Source organism: Symphalangus syndactylus, chromosome 19, assembly GCF_028878055.3.
Source record: "Symphalangus syndactylus isolate Jambi chromosome 19, NHGRI_mSymSyn1-v2.1_pri, whole genome shotgun sequence".
Classification (NCBI taxonomy): domain Eukaryota; kingdom Metazoa; phylum Chordata; class Mammalia; order Primates; family Hylobatidae; genus Symphalangus; species Symphalangus syndactylus.
In genome coordinates, this window is record NC_072434.2 from 16,669,862 (window position 1) to 16,695,195 (window position 25,334).

General features: G+C 42.3%; 1 protein-coding gene across 9 annotated transcripts in view; it reads right to left on the reverse strand.

The window, feature by feature from the left end:
• Positions 1–25,334, reverse strand: part of SRGAP2 (SLIT-ROBO Rho GTPase activating protein 2) — a 253,770-nt gene that overhangs the window by 71,125 nt on the left and 157,311 nt on the right. For all 9 annotated transcript variants that reach the window (XM_055234718.2, XM_055234719.2, XM_063613643.1 and 6 more), the window contains exon 5: positions 8,463–8,525. In XM_055234718.2, the coding sequence (XP_055090693.1) occupies positions 8,463–8,525 (63 nt within the window). The remainder of the gene's footprint in view (positions 1–8,462; positions 8,526–25,334) is intronic.

A 25,334-nucleotide genomic window follows, 5' to 3' on the forward strand; every position in this document is an offset into this window, starting at 1 on the left:
TATGGATTAGCCTATGCTTTCTGTTACCTTTCAGATATAAAACAGGGAAGAGGAAAAGCTTCCAAAAGCTCTTTCTACTAGCCTGGCATTCTGGGGATCTGTCTGTTCTGCTTTATCCAGATCAAACACCCTCTCACAGCAACTAAAGCAGCAGCAGCAATTGCAATGCCAGTTATCATTTACTGAGCACTTAGTATATTCCTGGCTTTATGCCAAGTACCACACACACATATTTTCTCATTTCATCCTTAGGCCAATTCCACAATCTAGACAATAACCCTATGAAGACTGTAAGCCTTCATAACAATTCAGGTAAGAGTCTGGGAAGGAATAAAATCCATATCAAGTATAACTGGAATTGCCACAGGAGGGAAGTAGTATAAAAGGTGAAAGATGATTTTCCATCAAAGCAACCATCTAGGAGTCCAATCCTTGCTCTTAACAGGGAAGCCAGGAAGCCTAGAACTCAAGCTTGTTTCCAATCCTACTAAACGTACTACTTCCAGCCACCTAGTGCCTGCTCTACTCTGTGGGAACTTTGTTTCCACACAGGGAGTTCAAGAGTGCTGAAAGTGTGATGCCATAAGATTTCTTTGAGAGGGAGAATTAGAGAGTAGAAGTTGGGTGGATGTGTGTGTGTGTGTGTGGGCGCACATGTGTGTGTGTAACAGAGGAGTGCAAAGGTACAATATTATTATTAGTATCTACCACGTAATAAACATTGTGTACCATGGGCTTTATGTACGTTACCTCATTTAATCCTTACAATAACTCTGTGAAAGACACTGTTATTATTTCTATTTCTAAAGATAAGGAAATAAGGCTCAGAGAGATTAACTATCATACCCAAGGTCATACAATGAGGAAATGGTGGAATCAGGATTCAAACCCAGGTCTGTCAGACTCCAAAGACCACATTCTTAGCCACTAAGCAACACCGACTCTCCTCTGGATAGGACTGGAGCTGAACTGGTTGGGAGGAAAGGTTAAGTATGGTCAGGATATTCCTGAAAAGAGAAACTGGTTCCATTTATGAACCTGAGTTAGAGAAGTGTCTCAACCTGGGGCTATTTTGGCCCCCAGGGGAAATGTGGCAGTGTCTGTTAATATTTTTGATTGTCACAACTTGGGGATTGCTACTGGCATCTAGTAGTTAGAAGTCAGGGATGCTGCTGAACATCCCATGCACAGGACAGCCCCCCACAACAACTAATTATCTGGCCCAAATGTCAGTGGTGCTGACGTTGAGAAAATCTAGCTTAGAAAGACTTTGTGGGTATACTAATCTAGCCCCTACGATCAGCTGGAGGCAGACGAAGGAATAAAGAATACTGGGACGCTGACAAAATCAAAGTACATTAGAGTCTAAATTATGTCTCATTTTGAATGCAGAATGTTTTACATTAGCTTCACCTTATTCTGAACCTAACACTACTTCCCGTAAATTTTACCAGGATGATACTCTTCATATTTTCTATACAGAAGAAACAATACTTAACAACCAATGGCATTTAAAAGCCTTTCTAAGTAATTCAAACAGAGCCCCAGCTTTCCAGGTTAACTAAGAAGTAGAAAAGAGGCATCTGTTATCCCGGCTGAAGAAGTGTAGATAGGAGGCTCCTTTTTTTTTTCTCTTTTTTCACCTGAATCTGACCATACGATTCAAAAGCTTAGTGAGCAGTTACAAAAGTGAGTGCTTTTTTTCTTTTTTAAAGTCATTTCCTATTTCATGAAGGTGCATGATAAAGAGAAAACGTTATAGATAAACACGAGATAAAAAAGAGGTCAAAGAATAGTGCTACCAAGTCAACAAATGAAGTAACAAAAATCAACAATTTACGTTATTCCTTACCCCTAAAAAACTTAAAGAACTTTCTTGTTACAAGAGAGTAAAACGCTACTTTGCCTAAGAAACTATACATTCTTCAAGCTAAGATCTACTTCTTTTGTGTTTTCTTCTCACAGTGGAGAAATATGTCATATACACAATGGTAGTTTTACAAAGTGGTTGCCCAAATGACTGAATGACAGTGAATCTCTCTTCTGGGTAAATACTGGAGAAGCTTTATTAGTGCCTTCCAGCTCAAGAGAAAACTGAGGTACCTAGAAGCTGAAGCTTAAATAAGTGATGCCAAAACAATTGAAAAAAGAGGAAAGTCAAGACAGGACTTAGAAATGTATATAGATATAGATATACATGTTAAATATATATTTATAGTCAAGATAGGACTTAGAGAAAGCCAAGATAGGACTTAGATATATATATCTAGGTACATATACATATGGAAATATATGTACATCTATATATCTATGTCTTAGACATATAGCTACACATATATGTATATATAGATATGTATACATATATATATACATACTTCTATCTATATATAGATAGTGAGGCAAATACAAACTATGGGGAAGAATTGAAAAGTCTAAATTCTCAGTTCTGCGAAGAACATTCTACTTTACTTTGAAAAACTAAACACTGAAGTCATATATTTAGCTCTGCTCCCTCTGACAGCCACACTAAAATAATAGGAAAAAAAAGGTTCTAAGATTATTATCATTTAGGTATAAATTGAGAAAAACAAAAAGAATGGAAGCAGAAGCCAAAAAGCAGGCAGGCAAGCAGTAACTGATCTACTTGGGTCCTAAACCAAAACTAGAATGAGCCAGGAAGCAGCCAGATTCATATCACAGAAGCCTGAAGAGAAATAAGTAGCAGTGGGATGAAGGTAGAGCTAAACACAAAATAAGCTATTGAAAGTCTGAAAACAGGCTGGGCGTGGTGGCTCATGCCTGTAATCCCAGCACTTTGGGAGGCTGAGGCGGGCAGATCACGAGGTCAGGAGATCGAGACCATCCTGGCTAACTTGATGAAACCCCATCTCTACTAAAAATACAAAAAGAAATTAGCCAGGCGTGGTGGCGGGCGCCTGTGGTCCCAGCTACTGGGGAGGCTGAGGCAGGAGAATGGAGTGAACCTGGGAGGTGGAGCTCGCAGTGAGCCGAGATCGCGCTACTGCACTGCAGCCTGGGCGACAGAGTGAGACTCCGTCTCAAAAAAAAAAAAAAAAAAAAGTCTGAGAACAGTGAGACCCCAAGATCCCCTCTCCCATTGTAGTGGAAGACTAGATGAGAGGTTTATTCTGTTAGAGAGGGTCCATGGACTAGGGGATACAAGGTTCAGCTGAGGATAGGGGTATACTGAACTTCAACAGGAGGATTAGATGAAGTCTACATTAAATTTTGAGATGGTCCAGGCCTCTTCACAACCCAGACCCCAGACGTGAGTGGGAGATCAAAAGTGTGATCTCTTGGCAATCTGACCATCCAAGATAAGAGACCTAGAAATACTAAAGTTGGGGCTTCCTCAAGGACACAGCCCAGTTAGAACACCCTACTGTGAAGGCCACAGCTGACATAGAATCTTTTAGTGCCTCACTTTAAAGTGTGAACAGGCAGCTAAGGATGACCAGGCATTTAAAGGAAATGTCTAATATGAAAGACCAAGACCAAAACTAGCAATTTAGAAGAAATATTATACAACAAGAAGAAAAGTTTGAAAACAATATATCCATAATAGCCCTGGAGAGATAAATGAGAAATAAAATGATATTGCATCATGAAACAAAAATTGGATGCAACAAAAAAGGGAACATGTAGAGAACAAGAAAAGAGTTCTTGGCAATTAAGATTCAATTCAAGTATCTCTTCAAGGAGCCTGACTTCATCCTTGTCCTCTGTGCAGACATGTAAATGAGTTCTTGTCACTTCATTTTTCACTTGATGCTTTACTTTTCTGTCTCTCCATATTAAAACTAAATGCCTTGAGGTCAGAAACATCTCTTATTTGTTCTTGTCTCCCTAGTGCCTAGTGCCAGGGTCAAATAGGCAAGCAGAGTTGAGGGACTATTAAGTGCCACTATTTCAACAGAACAGGTGCTAAATACCAGTCTGAAGTAGCTCTGCCAGCACACAGCTGCTGCTCCAAGCCAAGGGGATGTATATTTAGGGGGAGTACAGAAGCATAAGGCCTCAGGAATAACAACAGCCCCAAAGTGTCCCAAAGCCTCTTCTTTCTCAATTCTAGAGCTTCCTTGACTCTTCATACTCAGCCAATCCACACTGGCTTCAGTGCCTCCATGTACACTCCTTCCTGTGGGGGTTTGCTGGGTTTTTCCAGACACGACCTCTGAGTACAACTGAGGCAAAGAATCCCAGAGTTCTTTGGGAAGCAGTGTGTTCTGACTTCAAAGGCATTCCCGGTGCATCAGTCAGAAAATGAAAGCCACTTATGCCATGGCTTACATACAAGCCAGCTCATTATGGGGGGAAAACACGTGGAGAAGAATGCTCGCTAGGATTGCTCTCTGAATAGCAGCTGTGGGAAGCAGGCCCCGGCACAGAATGCCAAGTCACGGAAATCAAAGGCCCTTCAGGCAGAAAAGAGGAAGGTGCAGAGGGGCAGCTGGCCACTTATGGTGGCATTCTGGGCCCCGTGCCCAAAGGCATCTTTATTTGGGAACACCTGGGTCCTGCTCCTTGGATCATCAAGGTTCAAAGGTACTAAAATTACCAACCCTTGGATAACTAGTCCCCTAAAAAAAGGTATTCATGGGCATTAGGGGCAGATGTGAAGAAGGGCACCGAAAAAACTGGGTGGGTTTCTTATATCCTTGGTTTCCTTTTTCCAGTGACCCCAAATAACTTCTATTGCCTACAACGTCATTGAAACGAGAGGCCCTTCCCTGCCTTCCTGACAAGCAAATAATGGGAAAGCTCCTTCTAAGAAACTCTCCCTTGTTGTCTTCTTGACTCCCCAAGAGTGTGCATACAGCAAGCAGCTTCCCAAAGCTAGCATGTAACAGTCCCAGCTTCCCACCTGATAAAACCACTCTCCCATGCAAGGTGACCAATTAACACTTTTTAACCTAGAACTTTTCCAGTTTCAGCACTGACAATTTCATGTCCCAGGAAACTCTTCAGTACTAAGCAAAGAGGGACAGTTAGTCACCGTAATCCCATGGTACCTTATTCAGACCAGTCCTAAACCTGTCTTAATCTCCAGAAGAAATAATTCTATTCTCTGAACTTTCTTTTTTCTTTTTCTTTTCCTTTTCTTTTTTTTTTTTTTTTTTTTTTTTTTTGAGACACAGTCTTGCTCTGTCCCCCAGGCTGGAGTGCAGTGGCACGATCTTGGCTCACTGCACGCTCTGCCTCCCAGGTTCATGCCATTCTCCTGCCTCAGTCTCCTGAGTAGCTGGGACTATAGGCGCCCACCACCATGCCCGGCTAATTTTTTTTGTATTTTTAGTAGAGACGGGTTTTCACCATGTTAGCCAGGATGGTCTCGATCTCCTGACCTCATGATCCGCCCACCTCAGCCTCCCAAAGTGCTGGGATTACAGGCATGAGCCACTGCACCAGGCCTCTTTTTTTCTTTTTTGAGATAGAGTCTCACCCTGTCGCCCAGGCTGGAGTACAGTGGTGAGATCTCGGCTCACTGCAACTTCCGTCTCCCAGGTTCAAGTGATTCTCCTGCCTCAGCCTCCCAAGTAGCTGGGATTACAGGTGCCCGCCACCATGCCCAGCTAATTTTTGCATTTTTAGTAGATACTGGGTTTCGCCATGGTGGCCAAGCTGGTCTTGAACTCCTGACCTCAGGTGATCTGCCTGCCTCGGCCTCCCAAAGTGCTGGGATTACAGGCGTGAGCCACTGTGACCGGCTATTCTCTGAACTTTCATTTTTTTCTTTTTTCTTTTTTTTTTTTTTGAGACAGAGTCTCGCTCTGTTGCCCAGGCTGGAGTGCAGTGCGCGATCTCGGCTCACTGCAAGCTCTGCCTCCCGGGTTCACACCATTCTCCTGCCTCAGCCTCCCCAGTAGCTGAGACTACAGGCGCCCACCACCATGCCTGGCTAATTTTTTTGGTATTTTTAGTAGAGACAGGGTTTCACCGTATTAGCCAGGACGGTCTCGATCTCCTGACCTCATGATCTGCCTGCCTCAGCCTCCCAAAGTGCTGGGATTACAGGCATGAGCCTGGCTCACTGAACTTTCTAATGGCCTACAGAATCTGAAAACCTATTTGATCCTTAGCTCTCATCTAATATTTCAAGATGCATAACTCACCCAACTACTCCACCCCCTAGGATATAGAAATACCAGTGCATGGAGTATATGCAGACACCAAGGTCATAAAGGTTTGGGGTATCCCTTCAGTTCATACAGCTAGTAGTCAAGACAGGGTAGAATCTAGGTTGCCTAATTCAGGAGACTCTAGTCATTAGACCAGCGTTTCTCAATCTTGGTATATTGACATTGTGGGTCAGATAATTCTTTGTTGTGGGGGCTGCCCTGTGCACTGTAGGATTTTAGCAGCATCCCTGGCCTCTAGATCATTAGATGCCAGTAGCACCTCCTACTCCTCCAGCTGTGACAATCAAAAATGTCTTCAGACATTGCCAAATGTCCTCTTGGGGTAAAACTCCCTCTGCTTAAAACTCCATTTGGACCAGAATGTTTTGACTTCTCTGAAACTTCCTAGTGCCTCTACTCTTTTTTCCCTCTTTCCATTGCCTACTAGAGGAAAACATCACATTTTAATTTTGGCCTTTGACAGATTTTGAAGGTGTATTCCAGCTCACCTTATGGCAGGGGATACCACACTCAGGCAATTCTCAGTTTGAACATCAATGGGAAGATGTTATGCTCTATGTTGACCGTGGCCTCACAATGGCCAGTAAAGTAGTTGGCCAATATTGGGCTGTCTTAAGTCTGCAGTCAGAGGTAGCACCTTGGCCCTCTGCAGACCAGAGAAATAAGTTCCAAGGTTTTCTTCCTCACTCGAACACAGCTTACACCCTTTCACTTATTATTATTATTATTTTTTAAAGCACAGCATATGAAGAGACATAGGACCCTGGGTAAAAGCTAACAGATCCTTAGACACTAGTCTTCTTCTGCTGCCTTGAGTCCCACTGAAGAAGTGGCAAGGTTTGTTCGTTATCCAAACTACTCCTCCCCAGAAACAGCTGCAAATAGTAGAGGGTCAAGATGCTTACAGGAAAATAAAAGAATTTATATAATGACTACATGTATCATTTTCTATCTTAGGGAATTCTCTGCCAGGAGAAAGGAGTAATAGCTCTTCTTGGTGCTTAGAAAATGATCTAAAAGAGCAGAAGTAAAGCATTAAAAAGACAAGGTTCAGGAAACCCATCCAGTCTGAAAATGGTTCACATTGATGTGTTTCTATTTTTAAAAACTCTTGACTTCATTTGAGAGAAATGAAAACTTGGGAGCTGAACCAAAGGTACCATCTATCTATGTTTGGCTTCAGAGCAGAAGAGTCACAGAGTAGAAATTCAAAACAAACTGAACATCACTGGAGATAAGTCAGATGACTACTCTACCCTATTTACTTGCTTAACAGTTGCCATGACAAAATGGCCACACCTAGGCTTCTGGATCAGCAACGTCTGATCCCAAATGCCTGTCATGCATGTCACCACTGCCTGTTCTGTGAATTAAAAAAAAAAAAGGAAAGGAAGAAAAGAAAAGAAAAAACATGCAGCAAATAAGCAAGTAAACATCAGAAATCAGTATCACCTTCAAACAGGATGGAGAAACCCTGGAGAATGACACAGTAGGCTGGCACATCCAAGCTGGAGAAGGGGCCCCTGAAAGGCATTCCCTTTATAACAACAGGAATTTCTTTGGTGTGTATGTGTGTGAGTGTGTGTTTGTTTTCATTATAATTAGAAAAACATGGCTGGGGAACACCCACCACCACCACCTCTCTGTGCATGAATTAACACGCACCAGCCACAGGCATCATGTGCCTGAAGCGCCAGTCATCTCAGAACAGATTGTGTTCTCTTCTCCAAGCCCGCAGCCTGCCTCGTCACTGAGGTTTGGCTTTATAAAACTCCAGGAAGCCAGTGCAAAGCTCTCTCTGCTCAAACTGGTCCCTCTTATTGAGGGCATTTAGGACTCTGTGCTGCCCTCTAGAGCATTTGTTCTAGTCTCAAAGCCATAGATCAATCCAAGATCTGACGCAAAACATAGAACAATAAAGCCTTTCCGACAGGCACATATTAATAGTGCAATGCAGGCTACATTCCTTGCCATTAGGTTCAGGGTCCCTTGTTTGCTGCTAATGGGGTCCACGGTGCCAATGACCTAGACTTTGGCTGGTCTCTAGTAATTATGCCCCAAATAAAGCCAGGGTGAGCTTGCACAGCTGAGGAGAAAACTTATTTTGAGGAAGTATTTTTTGACTCATTCCGTTTTGAAAAGGCGAGTGTGAAAAAAGAGATGGGTGGGGTCAACCCCAGTGGGGACCATGCACTTGTCCTCAACCTCAGTTCCATTCTGTTGCTGATGTACTACAGCTGCAAGCTGCCAAATGCTGCTTCCCTCTGCTTGTTAAAGAGCCAAGTAACCCATCTGATTTACCGAGTAGAGCTCGTTCAGGACCTTCATCAAATCATCTTGGAGCTGCTGGCCGACTTCTTTACTCTGCAAAGAAAGAGGAATAAAGGTTAATTGGGAAACAGAAGAGAGAGGAAGGAGCAACGAAGGCAAAAGCCGCACTGACTCTACAAATAACCCAGACTCAAGTAAGGCCCATTATTTAACCCAGCAAATCAGATAACCACTCCAATCAGACCCAATTATGGTCAGATTACTCAAAGAGTTTTAATAAAATGAAATGTGCCCTTTCTATAGCCTAGCAAAGGCAATTGCGTGGAGGGAAAAAGCGTGGTAGCCTTTGGTTTTTCTATTGGTCCTCAAAGAGCAGGCCTGAAAGCCACATCCTACCTAGCAACTGTTGTTAGGTGGAACACGGTTTCTCAGATACTTGCAGTCAAGCATTCCAGAAGATTTCAAAGGAAAGTAAGATGTGTAATGGGATGAAATAGGAAAAAGTATATAAACATCCAGGGACTTCAAAGTCCCTAACTAAATAGAAAACTCCAAGCAGGATGGAACTATATTTCTTACTTGCTTTATTTCTACCCAAAACTCACAAGGCAGCGGTATCTCAATATTGACTGCCTGCGAGATTAGCTGTTACTAGATGCTGAAAATATATGTTAAGGGGTCTCCAACTAGTTAATCTTCAGCAGTGATGGCTCCTGGGTTCTTTGCTGCTGCCACCCAGGGCTAACATCTAACTACATAGAGCAGTAGAAATAAAGAATGAGGGCTGGGCACAGTGGCTCACACCTGTAATCCCAGCACTTTGAGAGGCCGAGGTGGGTGGATCACCTGAGGTCAGGAATTCGAGACCAGCCTGGCCAACATAGTGAAACCCTGTCTCTACTAAAAATACAAAAATTAGCCGGGCGTAATGGCACACGCCTGTAGTCCCAACTATTCAGGAAGCTGAGGCAAGAGAATCGCTTGAACCCAGGAGATGGAGGTGGCAAGGAGCCGAGATTGTGCCATTGCACTCCAGCCTGGGTGACAAGAGTGAGACTCCGTCTCAAAAAAAAAAAAAAAAAAAGAAAAGAAAAGAAAAGAAAGGAGGAAGCAGGAAGGAAACTGTCACACCTTCTATACTAAGTGTTATATGCCAAACCTAAGAGAGCTAAAACTGATTGGCAGCATGGGTCATTGAGAGGGAAACCCCTTGTTTTATCTTTTGCCAGCTCCTTCTAGATCTTTCTTACCAGAAATTCGGGTATCAAAATGCCATCCTAACAGAAGTTATAATACTGTCTCCCATCCCTCCCACCATAGCTGCTAGCTCCCAGGCAAAAAAAGGAAGGACTTTCATGTCAGATACACAATCATTTAAGATCTTGCTTTTTTTCAAGATATATACCTCTCTACTTAAAAAAATACTTTTTTTCTGATTACAAAAGTAATGCATGTTTATTATAATAAGGAAACTAGAAAACCTCAAAAAAGAAAACAAAAGTAACTCTTAAATTCCTACCACTAAGAAATCACCACTCTAAGTGTTATTATGTATTTTTCTAATCTTCTCTATTTTTACAAAATTTGGATTGCATTATAAATCCTGTTTTGTAACTTATTCACTTAAACATATGTTGTAAACATTTCCACATGTATTATTCTTCTATAGCATTATAATACGTTACATTGATGTAGCTCCCATTCTTGGACATTTACTTCACATCTAAATTTTTGTAATAAAAAATGCCATATCACATTACTTTGTATATGATCTAATGCACACACCTTTCATTATTTTCTCCTAGAAATAACATTGCTGGGTCAAAGACTACCATTTATACCACTAAAATGCCTTTGAGAAAAACGGTACCAATTTAAAATACCACCAATAGCATATATGAATGTCTATTTCACATCTTTTTGTCTTGACAATTTGATGTGGTATCCTATTGTAATTTGCAGTCCTTTGATTCTAGTGAGCCTGAACATTTTAAAAAATGTTTATCAGTCATTTTCATTTTTCTTTTATAATCTGCCATTTTCTTATTAAGGTGTTCTCTGCCCATTTTTCTATTAAGGTATTGATTATGGAATATAACCTATGTGTGGCCTCTGTCATGAGTAAGCATGAATTTTTACATCTGATAGTGGGGAAAGGGGTGGAAAGAGCCCTAAATTAGCAATCACAAGATTCTCTTTCTATTCCTGGCTCCTGCATTACCAAAGAAGTAACTCTGGGCCGGGCGCGGTGGCTCACGCTTGTAATCCCAGCACTTTGGGAGGCCGAGGCGGGTGGATCACGAGGTCAGGAGATCGAGACCACAGTGAAACCCCGTCTCTACTAAAAATACAAAAAAAATTAGCCGGGCGTGGTGGCGGGCGCCTGTAGTCCCAGCTACTCGGAGAGGCTGAGGCAGGAGAATGGCGTGAACCCGGGAGGCGGAGCTTGCAGTGAGCCGAGATCGGGCCACTGCACTCCAGCCTGGGTGATAGAGCAAGACTCCGTCTCAAAAAAAAAAAAAAAAAAAAAAGAAGTAACTCTGGACAACCTGGTTAACCTCTCTGGCCCTCTGTTTTCCCTTCTATAAAATGAAAAACTTCAGCTAAAACATTTCTAAGGTCTTTTCCAACCTCTGCCATTCTACAATTCTACATGATCTTCTGCCTGGCTTCTAGAGTCCATATTAGCTTCAAACATCCCTCCCTTTAGTGTATGGCTGGTTGGCTAGAAGATAATGAGCAAGTTCTCCTCGGGGACCCAGATGCTCTACAAAATGGACAGGTTCAGGGGATCTTGCCAGTCTTAAATTTACCATTCCAGGGTCTCTCATCCAATGACCTCAACTGCTGGAAGAAGCCACAAGAGGGAATGCCTTTCATCTGTGACCTCACATACCAGCCTCTCCTTTCCATCGAGAGGAAAGCTGAGCTCCACTGAAGCAACAGAGGCCCGAGGAGGTGAAGTGAGGCAACATGACTCACTCTGAGCCCCAGAGTCAGCAACAGGGTCAGGAAGTGACCATGAGTATCACTTCCCACAGCCCTGCCCTCCTGCCCCTGGGCCATCTCCCCCTGCCAGCCTATCGTTTCTTAACTCCTCCTTATGTTTGAATGGCAGAGGTTAAAGGAGAAAGCTCCTATTCCTCTACCCTGTTGCTTACCCATGACTTAAATAACCTAGCCCCAGAGTGGGGGATGGGAGAAAAAGAGGAGGGAAAAGTGTAACCAAAAAAAAAAACAGCAATTAAGCCCAGGCAGATGTTTCCTTTCATGTACTGATTAGTTGGGAGGACCACTCAACTATTATCCCTGTTTATTTGAACAGGCTGCTGAAGTGATCTGACTTACTGCTCCCTCTGGCTGAGGGTTGGGCTGGGAATACATGTGTAGCAAGCCCACTTAAAACGTACAATACAGCCTCTAGCAATCAGGAGAAATTCTGACACTAGGCCAGAGGCAGGAAATTGCCAGTGTCTCTCCTTTCACAGATGACAAAAGGCCATTCGTTCTCTGTTTCAGAAACCTTAACTGTGTGCCTTTGGGGGAAAGCGTGGCCCCAGAATGGGCTTCCGTGCTGGCCACTGCAGTGGGGTTGACAGAGCTGGTAAGCCACAAGGGGGCCCCACCCAAAGACAAGGGGGACATTTATTCCTGGGAACAACAAAACCTGATGAGGCCGAGTACATGACAATGAAGACTGTAGAGCTTTTCCGTTCTCTATAAAAAGGCAAGGGGTTTCTAGACAGGGAAGAAAAAGAGAATTTACAGAGCAGTCTTTGTGTACTAACATACAGCCTGCATCTCTTTTCTTTAAAATTTCTTGGAAGAGAATGAGTCATCTCAACATTGCAGGAAACCAAATAGAAGTTGGGGGAAAAAATTACTTTGGACAAAGTTTTTCTCTTAAATGTTTGCATAGTAATCTTTGCCTGGAAAACAAAAGATGCCTAAATTTAGAATAGAGATGTGGCACAGTTAGCAATGCTGGTTCTATCGGATGGGAAGTGTGACGGTGCGCTCAGGCTGGGATCTCTTATTTTGAAACTCACCACAACCGTTTGGCCAGAGAGTGTTTCACCGGCCTCCACTCTGACTGCTGCCGAGGGGCTGATCAGAAGACAATGAGATTGCAACAGCTCCTACCAGTTGTATGCTGACAAAATGGGTAGGAAGGCTTCCTTTTCCAACAGATAACAGCATTGGAAACAGAACTGAAATGCACAGTGTCATCTCATCTCCCCAAGACAAGACTGTAATTTTCCAAAGCCTCCTTGCTCACAGAAAGGATGTAACAGCAGATATGCACGGAAACATAAGGATCCTAGGCATCCGGGATGCCTGGCCACTAGGCTGGTCCCTCTTCCTTAGACCTCTTTAAATCAGTACATTTCCTGAGCTTGGATGGGTTTGTCTATTAGCATTTCCCAAAGAACACCAATTATGAAAGAGGTTTCAGACTTGTTCTCAATAGGGAGGTTACTTGTTACGATTCTCTAGTTATTTAGATCAGCACTCATGTGCTTTCCAAGTTGGGGGTGGGACTGTTGTTAATTGGTTATCTACATTTCAAAGCTGTATTTTTTGACAGGCACAAAATTACCCCCTATTTGTAAGAAAGAAGAAGAAAAAGAGGAAGGCATGTCTCTGCCATGTGGCGAGAGCTCATTTCAGCCCCATCCCAAGGCTGAGCCTGTCAGCAGGTAGGAACAGTAGGGCCATTTAGTTCTCTGCCATTTAGCCTGTGTCAGCAGTTTTCCAAAAAAGAATCCAGTTTTCAAGGACACACATCTCCCCACAACCACTAGTATCCCCTCCCCACCCTAAAGATTGTTCAGAGACCAACTGTTAAAAAAAAAATCCAGTTTAAAACTGAATTTATGTTACAGATTTCAGAGGAAAGGAACATGACCCTGTATTAAGCTCTGGCAGCAGAAGCACCACCATACATAAGGTGGTGGTTTCAGGGGCATTCACTAACCACTTCAAAGAGGCCACATTTCAGGAGCTGGCGCTTTGCCTGAAATGCTTTTGGTGGGGAGGAGAGGGCTAAAAGGAATGACTGTTTGGTAGCAGGGCCAGTGCTAGGTGATAGTGGGCACTGTGTCTGGTCCTCTCCCTCACCTAACTTGGGCCACCAAAATAGGTGGTATAGTGTGAGGCTGTATGCCGAGGCTCTGGGGGTTCAGGGGGTGATGATCCAGCAGGTCAGAGCTCAGAAATGACTTCTAGATTTCCCCTCCACCATACTACCTGCATATATGCAAGCAGGGCTCTTTCTATTCAGCATTCATTCATCGGTTAGGATACCATGAGATGGCTCTGAGAAAGACTGAACTCCAGTTAGGACCTTAAACTATGAGAAGCCCAAGGATGTATAAAACACAAATATACTTAATTGCAAAACTTTTATAGAGAGGTAGGCTAGGAGATGCCACAACAGGGACACCAGAGGTGCTTCTGCCTTCTGAAGATAGGTAGACTAGGATGTTCAAAAAATACATTTTTTTATTGCAATACAGCAAAATATGTGTCTGTAATAAAAGTACTTATGTGTCCGGAGTTGGTTCCTTCCGGTGGGTTCTTGGTCTCACTGACTTCGAGAATGAAGCCATGGACCTTCGCAGTGAGTGTTACAGCTCTTAAGAGTGCTGACTGGTGCATTTACAATCCTTTAGCTAGACACAGAGCACTGATTGGTGCATTTACAATCCTTTAGCTAGACACAGAGCGCTGATTGGTGCATTTTTACAGAGTGCTGATTGGTGCATTTACAATCCTCTAGCTAGACAGAAAAGTTCTCCAAGTCCCCACTCGACTGAGGAAGTCCAGCTGGCTTCACCTCTACTTATGTGCTGTCCATTATGATATTTCCTATTCTTTTATCTTCTTTTTTTCTTTTCTTTCTTTTTAGATACAAGGTCTTGCTCTATTGCCCAGGCTAGAATGCAGTGACATGATCATAGCTCACTGCAGCCTTGAACTCTTGGGCTCAACTGTCACATGATCCTCCTCTCTCAGCTTCCCATGTAGCTGGGACAACAGATGTGTACCAACACGCTGGTTAATTTTTTTAATTTTTGTAGAGATGGGATCTCACTGAGTTTGCTCAGGCTCGTCTCAAACTCCTGGATTCAAATAATCCTCCTGCCTCAGCTTCCCAAGTAGCTGGTAACAGGCATGCTTGGCTAATTTTTAAAAAATTGTTTTTAGAGATGGAGTCTCGTGATGTTTCCCCAAGCTAGTCTCAAACTCCTGGCCTAAAGATCCCCCACCTCAGCCTCTTAGAGTAGCTGGGATTATATTCTCGAGCAACTGTGCCTGGCTTTTCTATTTTTTTATATTGGTCATAACTCACTAAATTTATTTTACAACTCATTAATGAGTCATTATACACAGGTTTAAAAAGACCAGTTACATACAAAAGTCTGTACTTGAGGAATTAATAAAGAAAATAGTGGTTTAAGGACTGGAGCCCACTAACTTATTTAGACAAGAGCTAAAATAACTTGCTCTCTTGAAGTGGCTGATCAGATGTTTCAAAGCAGGTTCAATTATTGAATGCTGGCAAGGGAGGAATGGCTGGATTTTAGGGAGTGAGCAATAAAGAGTCCATCAGCAAATATTTATAGAACATCTATTAAGTGTCAGGCACTTGTGGTCTGAATGCAAAACAGAAAGTTTATAAGTTTACAATCTGTTGAGAAAGATGGACATTAACCTAACGAATGGGCCCATCAGAATGCAATTCTTCCAATCTCAAAGGTATTACTAGAAATGGAATATCTTCAGTTAGTTTTTTAGTTTAAGATCAATTTTTTTTCCTGTCCCAGCCAAGAGGTTTCCACACCATAACCTAACTCCACAGCAAGTTAGATATTGAATCTAGCTTGCCAGAAAAAAAAAAAAATCTGATTTCAAAAAATCCAGCTATTACATAGTAAATTCTTTTTCTTTGAGTTTGCCTTTCTAAGTTACTAATGGATATTTCAGGTTATAACGATCCAGCTTCAGTATTAGCGACTCCCAAAGCAGTCACATTCCATTTTTAAAGAATCCCTTGAGCTTGTAAGCACCATAAAAAACAATTTCACCAGAAGCTCCTTCACTCAGGAGTTAATGGATATAAACTATCCTAGTGACAAAAGTTATATTTTAAAAGAAAATGTCAGAAACTTGACTAGTCTAAGGCCCAATACCTGTTTCAGGATTCCTCTTCTGGAATATGAATGGTTTTTGAATTTGATTCCTGTTTAATTACCTAAAAAACTTAGTCTAAAAAAATCTCGACCAGGCGCGGTGGCTCAAGCCTGTAATCCTAGCACTTTGGGAGGCCAAGGTGGGCGGATCACGAGGTCAGGAGTTCGGGACCATCCTGGCCAACATAGCGAAACCCTGTCTCTACTAAAAATACAAATAAATTAGCAGGGCGTGGTGGCGGGCGCCTGTAGTCCCAGCTACTCGGGAGGCTGAGGCAAAAGGATGGCGTGAACCCAGGAGGCGGAGCTTGCAGTGAGCCGAGATGGTGCCACTGCACTCCAGCCTGGTGGACAGAACCAGACTCTGTCTCAAAAAAAAAAAAAAAAAAAAAAAAATCTCAAAGCAACTACAATATAAAACCATCTAAAGCTAATGGAAGAGATGGTTTTAACTTTTTAAGCATTTTTCTGAATCCTCTGTGGTACCCAGCCCATTGCTTTGTGCACAGTGGCCATAAAATAATCAGTTGCTGAATCAATGAGGTCAAAGTTTAAATACTATGCTTTCACATAATGACAAGAACTAAACAATATAGCTGCATTTCATCATATAAATTATTAAAAGTGGAAACTCCATCAGAGGTTAGCCACAATGAGCTCCCTTTGGTTATGGTTCACCAATGAGCCCTAAAAATTGAAATGACTTTTCCAGGGTCAGTAGCCTATCAAGGACCACATGCAGTATCAAAAGAGAGCTGAACATGCAGGCTGTGGAGCAGGAATTGAATCCTACTTATACTCCCCAATTGATGACCTTGGGTAAATTATATTTAAACACTCTATGCTTCAGCTTCCACATCTGTAAAATATGATAATAAGAATAGTGAGATAATCCACATAAAGTGCTTTAAACAGAATCTAGCACCTAGCCTGTTCAATAAATGTTGGCTAATATTAATATTCGAATCCAGCCCCCTCAACACTCACTTGAGTGTTCTTTCCGCCGCACTATGCTGCCTCCTTACGTACTCTCAAACATGTTAAAGATGCTATGTGGAATTGCAAAGGTCCTGGAAACTACTTCCCAGGCAGGTTTGTAGCTGAATCCCTCCAATGGGCTCTGTGGGCCCAAAGGGAAGAACGTTCTCTGTTTTTCCTTATGCCTGCGGTTGCATAATCTTTTTCTTCCCCAGTTTCAGTAAGCACTAAATGACTCTGTAAGAAATAATTCAGCTTTCCTGAGGAAAGAAAACAAAAAAACAAAACTCCCAAACGAAACAAAGAAAGATGATAAAAAGTGCTTAGCAGAAAGGAAGAAATGATGAAGGTAGGGGTGGCAGAATGAAAATAAGGAGGATACAGTTACCTTCTATTCCTCCAGATAGATTAAACAGAAAAGATCCTTCTCGGCTGTACACCTAGGATATGGTTTGACTGTGGGCATAAAGGAAACATCCAAAGGAAGGAGCTCCCCACTACCTAGGTCACAGAATACCAAAACCACCCATCGAGTTCTGGTTCAGTGAAATCCAGGACCTCTCTCCTCTAGGACAGAAATGGCTTTCTGAAAGCCATTTCCTTAAGGCTTTTCCAGAAGCTCTGGAATGTGTGAGCAGTAACACTTGATAACCCACAAGTAATGCTAGTGGCCCTGGGAGAAAATCCATTCCTTGGCATGATGTGAACTCCGTGGACTCAGCTCCTACCCTCTGTGAATGCTCACTAACAAAGCTCACTTTGGTCCCTGACCAAAGTCTCTTGTTAGGGACAGGCATACTCAGGACAAGGGTGGGAGTTCAGGGGAGTTCAGGGTGGGGTCAGGAAGAGTCTAACGGCCCTCTGCTCTCCCAGTCTGAAACATAGTCCTATAACAATCTGAATGTTCTTCCATGGTTGTTCCAATCTCTTTGAATGACCTATCCTAATACTAAGAAAATAAACTCAAAACAACATCCCTTAAAATAAAACAGACAATCAAATCTAAGCTTTCATTTCTTAAACTACCACTGTGATCTTTGTCTTGGCAAATTTCCATCTTTCACCCCTTTTGGATAATGATTTGGGTGGGGGCGTAATGTCTTCAGGCCCTGATCTCTCATGCCAAAGCATTTCTTGAGGTCATTCTGAAGATGAGTGATCACCCAATTTCCCAAGCAGGACACTAAAAGCACAGAGTAGAAATGGTATCTAGGTGACTGTGGGTATCCTTGAGTAGACTGGGACATAAGGGACAAAAGACACAAAAGCAAACAGGCAACAAGAGAGCACAAATCTCTCAGCAGCTATAAAATGAACTAAGGAGGAAAAGCAATCAATGGCTTAGAACTGGGAGAGAAGCGGGGGAAAGAGCCAGAATGATAAGGTACTTGAAAACATATGCCCTTCTACAATAAGGAAATCTATGAGCTGGGGGATGGGAAGAATGCCTATGTGCCTCCCAGATGGCTGAGCCAGGAGGAGGCTGGAAGAACAGGAGTTAATAGAGCTCATCTGAAAGTCGGAAGTGTGAATGCCAAGAGGAGGAGGGCAGCCTGGTAGGAAGTAAAACAGTCAGCAGCACTCGTACAGGAAATGACTGGGGCACTGGGAAAATCGCTGATTAAATACTTTTAAGAAAGAGGAACCCAGCAGCAAAGCCAATTCATCGAGAGATCTGTGTAGTTTTAGAACACTTGGGAGTAGCCTTTAGAATCAAGAGAGTCAGAGGCTCCAGAGGGTTATGAAGACAGCATTTTCTTGACACCTCAGGTGCCAGGGTTGGACCTAAGAGGTCCAACTTTGGGAGAATGAGTAGAGCTCTTTACTGACAGAAATTAGAATGCATTGCCTAGGGACTGGGATGAAGATTTGAGCCTGTATCAGCTTTCTTCAGCTACAGTGGTGGTTTGCAGCCTCTTGTCTTTGTCCACAGTAAACACATGGGTAGCCATTCCCATTAGTCATGGCCTACATACAGTTGAAAAAAGAAAAATCAATATTCTTGGGGGAGGATACCTTCCCTCTTGGCCAATACCCCACTCCCACTGAAAAATCACTGAATTGTGAGAAAAAGCAGGTAGACTTTGGAACGGGAGATTTCCAATCTCCAGCTCTAATTTCTCCCCTAAGCTCTTCGATTTTTCCTCCCCATTTCAGGTTTAAACTTTATAAATGTTCCACGTACACTTGAAAAGAACGTGTATCTACCCGCAGTTGTCAGGCACAGTATCCATATATGTCATTTAGGTCAAGTTTGTTGTTTTTCAACTGTTCTGTATTTTTACTGACTTTTTTGGTCTAGTTGTTTAATCATTCACTGAGACAGATGTGTTAAATCTCTCATTGGGGTTGATGATTTATCTAGTACCCATTTTAATTCTGTCCCATTTGATTTACATATTTTAAGGCTATGTTATTAAGTATATATTTCTTCCTGGAAACTTAGTGTTTACTAGGAAATGTCTCTCTCTCTTTTTTTTTTTTTTGAGATGGAGTCTCGCTCTATCACCAGGCTGGAGTGCAGTGGCGCCATCTCAGCTCACTGCAACCTCCGACTCCCGGGTTCAAGTGATTCCCCTGCCTCAGCCTCCCAAGTAGCTGGGACTACAGGTGTGCACCACCATGCCTGGATAATTTTTTGGATTTTAGTAAAGACAGAGTTTCACCATTTTGGCCGGGATGATCTCGAACTCCCGACCTCAAGTGATCTGCCTGGGATTACAGGAGTGAGCCACCATGCCCAGCCTGGAAATGTCTCTCTTTATAACTAAAAATACTTTTTGCATTGAAATCTACCTGGACTGCCTGGGCACGGTGGCTCAGGCTTGTAATCCTAGCATCTTTTGAGACCCAGGTGGGCAGATCACTTGAGGTCAGGAGTTTGAGACCAGCCTGGCTGACATGGTGAAACACTGTCTCTACTAAAAATACAAAAATTAGCTGGGCATGGTGGTGCATGCCTGTAATCCCAGGGATTTGGGAGGCTGAGGCGGGAGAACTGCTTGAACCTGGGAGGCAGAGGTTGCAGTGAGCTGAGATTGCACTACTGCCCTCCAGCCTGGGTTCTGATTCCTCCACACCCTCTCCAAAACTCTTCTTTCCTTTTCTTTCTTCCTTTTTAAAATTATAGTTTCCCATGAAGCTATCCTAGTGGGTGTGAAGTGGTGTTTCATTGTGGTTTTGATTTGCAGTACCTCAATAAATAACAGTGTCAAAAATGTGCTTGTTGGCCATTTGTGTATCTTCTGTGGAGAAATGCCTATTCAAGTCTTTTGCCCATTTTTAAACTGGACTGGTCATCTTTTTGTTGCTGAGTTGTAAGAATTCTTTATATATTCTGAAAATTAGACCTTGATGAGATATATGATTTGAAAATAACTTTTCTCATTCTATAGCTGTCTTTTCATTTTCTTGACAGTGTCCTCTGAAGCACAGAAGTTTTTGACTTTGAAGAAGTTCAATTTATTTATTTTTTCTTTTGTTGCTTGTGCTTTGGTGTCATATGTAAGAAATCATTGCCTAATCCAAGGTCACGAAGACTTACACCTATATTTTCTTCTAAGACTTTTATAGTTTTGGCTCTTTCATTTATGTCTTTGACCCATTTTGAGTTAATTTTTTTTATTATTTCCAGGTTTTTTTTATCATTTAATTTCATAAACATATTAAACAGTTAATTTAAAGTTTACATCTGTTAACACCATTACTAGGATCTCCTGTGGGTCTAGCTGTTTCTCTTAGCTTTTGGTCACAGTTCTTATTTCCTCATAGGCCTAATTATTTATAACTGAGTGCCAAACATCATAATGAAAAATGATGAGAGATATATTAGGTCTAGGATGATAGTATCTTCCATAGTATCTTCCTCTAGAGAGGATTTAAATTTGTGTCTAGCCTATCCTAAATCACCTTAATCCAATTAGAGGTTAAGATAATTTGAAGCCAGGCTTTAGTCTCTATGAAACTGCCTTAGTCTATTTCCAGCTTATCCTTACTTCTTAATTGTATCCCTTTGGTGTCTCAAAGCCTGGGGAATTTTACCAAGGCTACCCCTCCTGGGCCTTAAATTCCCATATTTGTCCTGCTAGCCCTACAAATCTATTAAACACTCTGCTCAGCTTTTTGACACTCAGTAATATTTTCTAAAATGGCAGAAGCCTCTTCAAGGAAAGCAGCTCCCATGAAGCAAAAGGATTGGTCTGAATTTTCTTCTAGAAAAGCTTCCATTTCTAGAAGGAAAACTCCAAGTTTAAATTTTGAGAACAGATTACTTTATGTTTATTTGTAGCCCTCACCAGGCCCAGTGCAACTCTGGAAACCTAATAAGAATGGAAATATGCTTTGTTTGATACAATGAACAGATATTGGTGATAGTGAAGGCTTGCCACACTTACGTTTTAAGTTGTTCATTTCCCAGGACGTGGTAACCAAAGCATTCTGGTAAAACAAGAGAGAAGCAAGCCTGAGGTTTTAAGTATGGTTTCACATTACTTCCTTAGGGACTTTTCAAAAACCACACTCCATCAAACAGAAAAAGGAGGCTAAATCTACCTCAAATAAAGGACATCTCTGAAATTAGCTGAATGATTAAGAATCCAGATACTAATCTCAGAGATCCTCTGGTGACCACCAAATGGAGGAACTCTACAAGAAATTCTAAAAATTGGCACATATAAAAGCTCTATATGGGGCCATCTGGGGTCTGAGAAAGATTTGGGCATCTAGTTCCTGAGACATATGTGAAAATGTCAGCTTCACCAGCCACCTCAAATTCTGTAACAGCACACTGGCTTTTCCTAAGTGGCACTAGCATAAAAAATTTGAAAGAAGTAATCACTGACTTCAAATTCTCTTTCCAATAAGTGGCCATACGCTGTTCATTTCTCCTTCATGATATGTCTGGCATCTGTCTCCTTCTTTTCATTCCCCCTGTCACTGCTACCACATCTCAGGCTCTTATTACCCTGTCCTGGAATTAGAGGCCCTGTCTTTTGGAAATAGCAGCAATATTTTATCATTTCCCTATGAGTAGATCTTCCGTCGTTCCCTAGCGCTCTCAGAATGAAGTTCAAACTCCAAGTTTGGCATTCGAGGCTCTTTTCGGCTTTGTTTCAGCTGCTCTCCTCATTAACACTCTGATTTAGCCAAACTATTTTTACTCACCACCCTCTGAAGAGTCCTCACACATTCCTGTGCTCTCCTTCATCCTGAAGCCTGTTCTTCCATATGGAATATCCTTTGACTCCAGCTCCCCCTCTATGCTCACAAACTCTGTACTTTTTCATCTTTAATTACTGAAATCATTTTCATTCACTAAAAACCCAGCTCAAATTTCACCTCTCTACATCTCTCTGCACAAAAAGCACTTAGTACTTATAGATGCTAAAGCTTAGAGAGGTCAAGCAATTTGTCCATGAGAACAACTATTAATTGGTGAAGTTGGAATTGAACTCATAAACTCCTTCAATGCGATTTTGTCTTATCTGTATTCTCCTAATCTTATACAATGCCTTGCATATAGTAAGCACCTAATAATTATTGAGCGAAGATAGGGGAAAGAAAGAAAGGCCATAAATGTTCACAGCAAGAAAGACATAATACAAAAGAATATTCTTGATGTATCAGTTTTTAAATTCGTCAGATATATACTGCTGAAAAGGTTGTGATTCCATCTGTTAAAAAGAGAATCATATAAGCAGAACTATAAAAATAAGCTGCTAGAATATCTGGTTAAAGGAAAGAAATCTAAAACTTAATCAGCTTTTAAATTCATTTGCTACATTGGGATTGTTGGCAGTTCAAAGGGCAAATGGCAAAAGCATGTCTCACCAAGCACCCTGGCCACAGTGCAGATGGAACTCAGCCAAGGGGTTACCCAGCTAGAAAGCATTACTGCTTTCCCACTGACCAGGGCAGTCCTGTGGAAGCCTTCAACAGCCCATGTGTTCTTTGCTTTTGTCTTGGGACTTAAGGATAAATGAGATGAGGACGGTGGGTAAATGACAAGGGTAGGCACTGTCTTGGGGGCGCTGCTTCTCATTCTTGCCCTACAGAGTTCAGGCAACGATCTTCTTGGGGAGCCCCAAGGAAGGGGGTGGAAAGAGGCTGAAGACAATGGGTGCTTTCAGGAGTCCCCTTAATACCCAGAGAAGCAAGGAGCAGAGCAAAGGTTCAAACACCCAGGGGAAAGGAAACCGCTTCTTGATCCCTTCCAAACACAAGGACCATGATCAAAGAATGGCTTGCTGTAGTTACCGCAAAAAGAAAGCAACAACAGGCCTTCCTGCATTTCTGCCTTTCCATGCCAGGCTGTCCTCTCCCCATGATCGTCCCCACCCCCCAAATCCTGGGGACAATTGAGCTGTGTCTCTGGCATGTGTGGAGCTGCAGGTCATGGCCATATTTAACGAGAACATTCATTCTCCACAGGCGCTACAGGGCTCCTCAAAACACCCTTTGTGTCATTGTGCCTTTCTCTCCACCCCCCTTGACACTAATTTAATCAAGATGTCCTTCTAGCTTGTAGATGGGGTGGACTCGTCAGTTCCGCATTCCTCCTGGCATTAGGGCTTTGCAGCCAAATATGTAGAGTTGAAACCAGCAAGTTGAGATGGGGTCAGGGTCTCCAAGCCAGAGCATGCGGACCTTTTGGGTAAACCCTAGGCATAAAGAGTGTACTAGGTCTGTGGTATGTTTTTATAATTTTTAGTTAACCCTAAATACTCTGGAGGAGTTGAGAAATATTTTCTTAGGCAAGTATGTAGACATTTAGAAGCGTTTTTTTTTAAAGCAAGAAAAAAGACAAAATTTTATCTCTATATTTTTGGGCTCATCAGTACTGTTTCTAGAATGCAGAACTAGAAAAGAGAGCTCCTTGTCACAACTATGCCTGTCCTTTTTCTCCTAGTCTGCACTCTCCATAATTTTGCAAAATCTGAAAACTTCAGTTCTTTCCCAAGAACCAGATTTTAATTCAGATTTGCCTTCCTTAGCTGTTTCTCTAGACCACAGTCAATATCCAGAAGAGAATGTCAAAACTGCGGTAGGGAATTTAGCCAATAAGAAAAACAAAAAAATAAACCGTCTAGAGCCCTGGGTCCCCAACCAGGTTACCTGATTCCTGGTCTAATGTTCATTTCCTATGCTGTGGTAGCTCCCAAAGAGGGCATCACTGCTCATCAGTACCCCCACCCCGGCCCTGAGTTGATTTGTGGACGCCAAGCCAAACATCTGAAGCGTGAGTATTATGGGCCAGAAGGAGTCAAATGCATTTGAGGAGGGCATGAGGCAGGCCCAGGGAACTCAGACAATCTATCTTAGGAGCTGATTTGAATGTGTGTTGAAATTCCTCTGTCAACCACAGATCTAACTGTCATGACCTCCCGCCTGGGACATGTAACCATTCCTTCCATCATCTGCCTGCCAGTTTAATCGGCTCACATCAGCAGCGGCAGAAATATATTCAAAGGGCTATTGTTTCATGACCCACAAGGGCATTTTCAGAAACCCAGTAAGACTCCAGAATATAAGAGGGGTGTACCCCCTATAGATTTTGGAGCAAAAAGCTCAACTCCCTATCCCTAACTCTTTCTCCTCTCGCCTAGGTCAAGTAGGCCATTGACCTGGGGTCAGGAACAACCCTAAGTTCTTAGTCCAATTTCGAAGTTATCTTTAAGTAATTTTATAAACCAAATTAAACTCCCAGTCATGAAAAACTGAAAGGCTCTTTCCAGCTCCCTCACAAAGCTATACTGCAAAAATTCACCACCCTCAAATCAACAAACATATCCTCCATGTTATTTCTTAAAGTAAGAACTGAGCCACTTCCCTTTTCCCCTCTGTCTTTTTGCTGGCTTGCTTATTTTCTCTCTTTCTCTGGAAAAGCCAATAAGAAATGCTTCCCTGATACTGTCAAATCATAAGAACATGGCCTACAGCTCTAGGTTTTGTATTAGGGGAAAGAGCAGGCATTCTGAACCCAAGAGAGGATACTGCTAAGCCAGAAGGTGGCAAAAGTTTGGGGAAAGGGCTAATGGAAGCAGCCTCTGGGCTATGCAGAACACCATCTCATTTGCTCACATCCTATAACCAAATGATGAGAACATCCACACTGGAGATTAGAAATAGCTATAGGCTGAACAACAGGAATTTGGTCCAGGAGAAGCAACACCTTGTGAAACATCATTTAATGAAACCTACAATATGTTTAATAAAGTCAGCTATTCTGAGAAGAGCAACCCAGGGCTGGGTGCAGTGGCTTATGCCTGTAATCTCAGCAGTTTGGGAGGCCGAGGCAGGTGGATCACCTGAGGTCAGAAGTTCGAGACTAGCCTGGCCAACATAGGGAAACCCTATCTCTACTAAATATACAAAAATTAGCCAGGCGTGGTGGCACATACTATAATCCCAGCTACTCGGGAGGCTGAGGCAAGAGAATCACTTGAACCTGGGAGGCGGAGGTTACAGTGAGTCAAGATTGTGCATTGCACTCCAGCCTGGGCAACAAGAGCAAAACTCCAACTCAAAAAAAAAAAAAAAAAAGAGCAACCCAGAGGTTATATAGATGCCTGTTAATCTATAAAAAATGTGGTATTTCCCCCCATTTCAGAATTTTTCCAGCATTTAAATCTATAGCACAAAATGTAAACCCTGCTTATTGATTCCAAACATAGCCCAAATGGCTCTTCTGTCTTCTATACTCCTCCTCTCACTGCCTTAGATCAGGGCC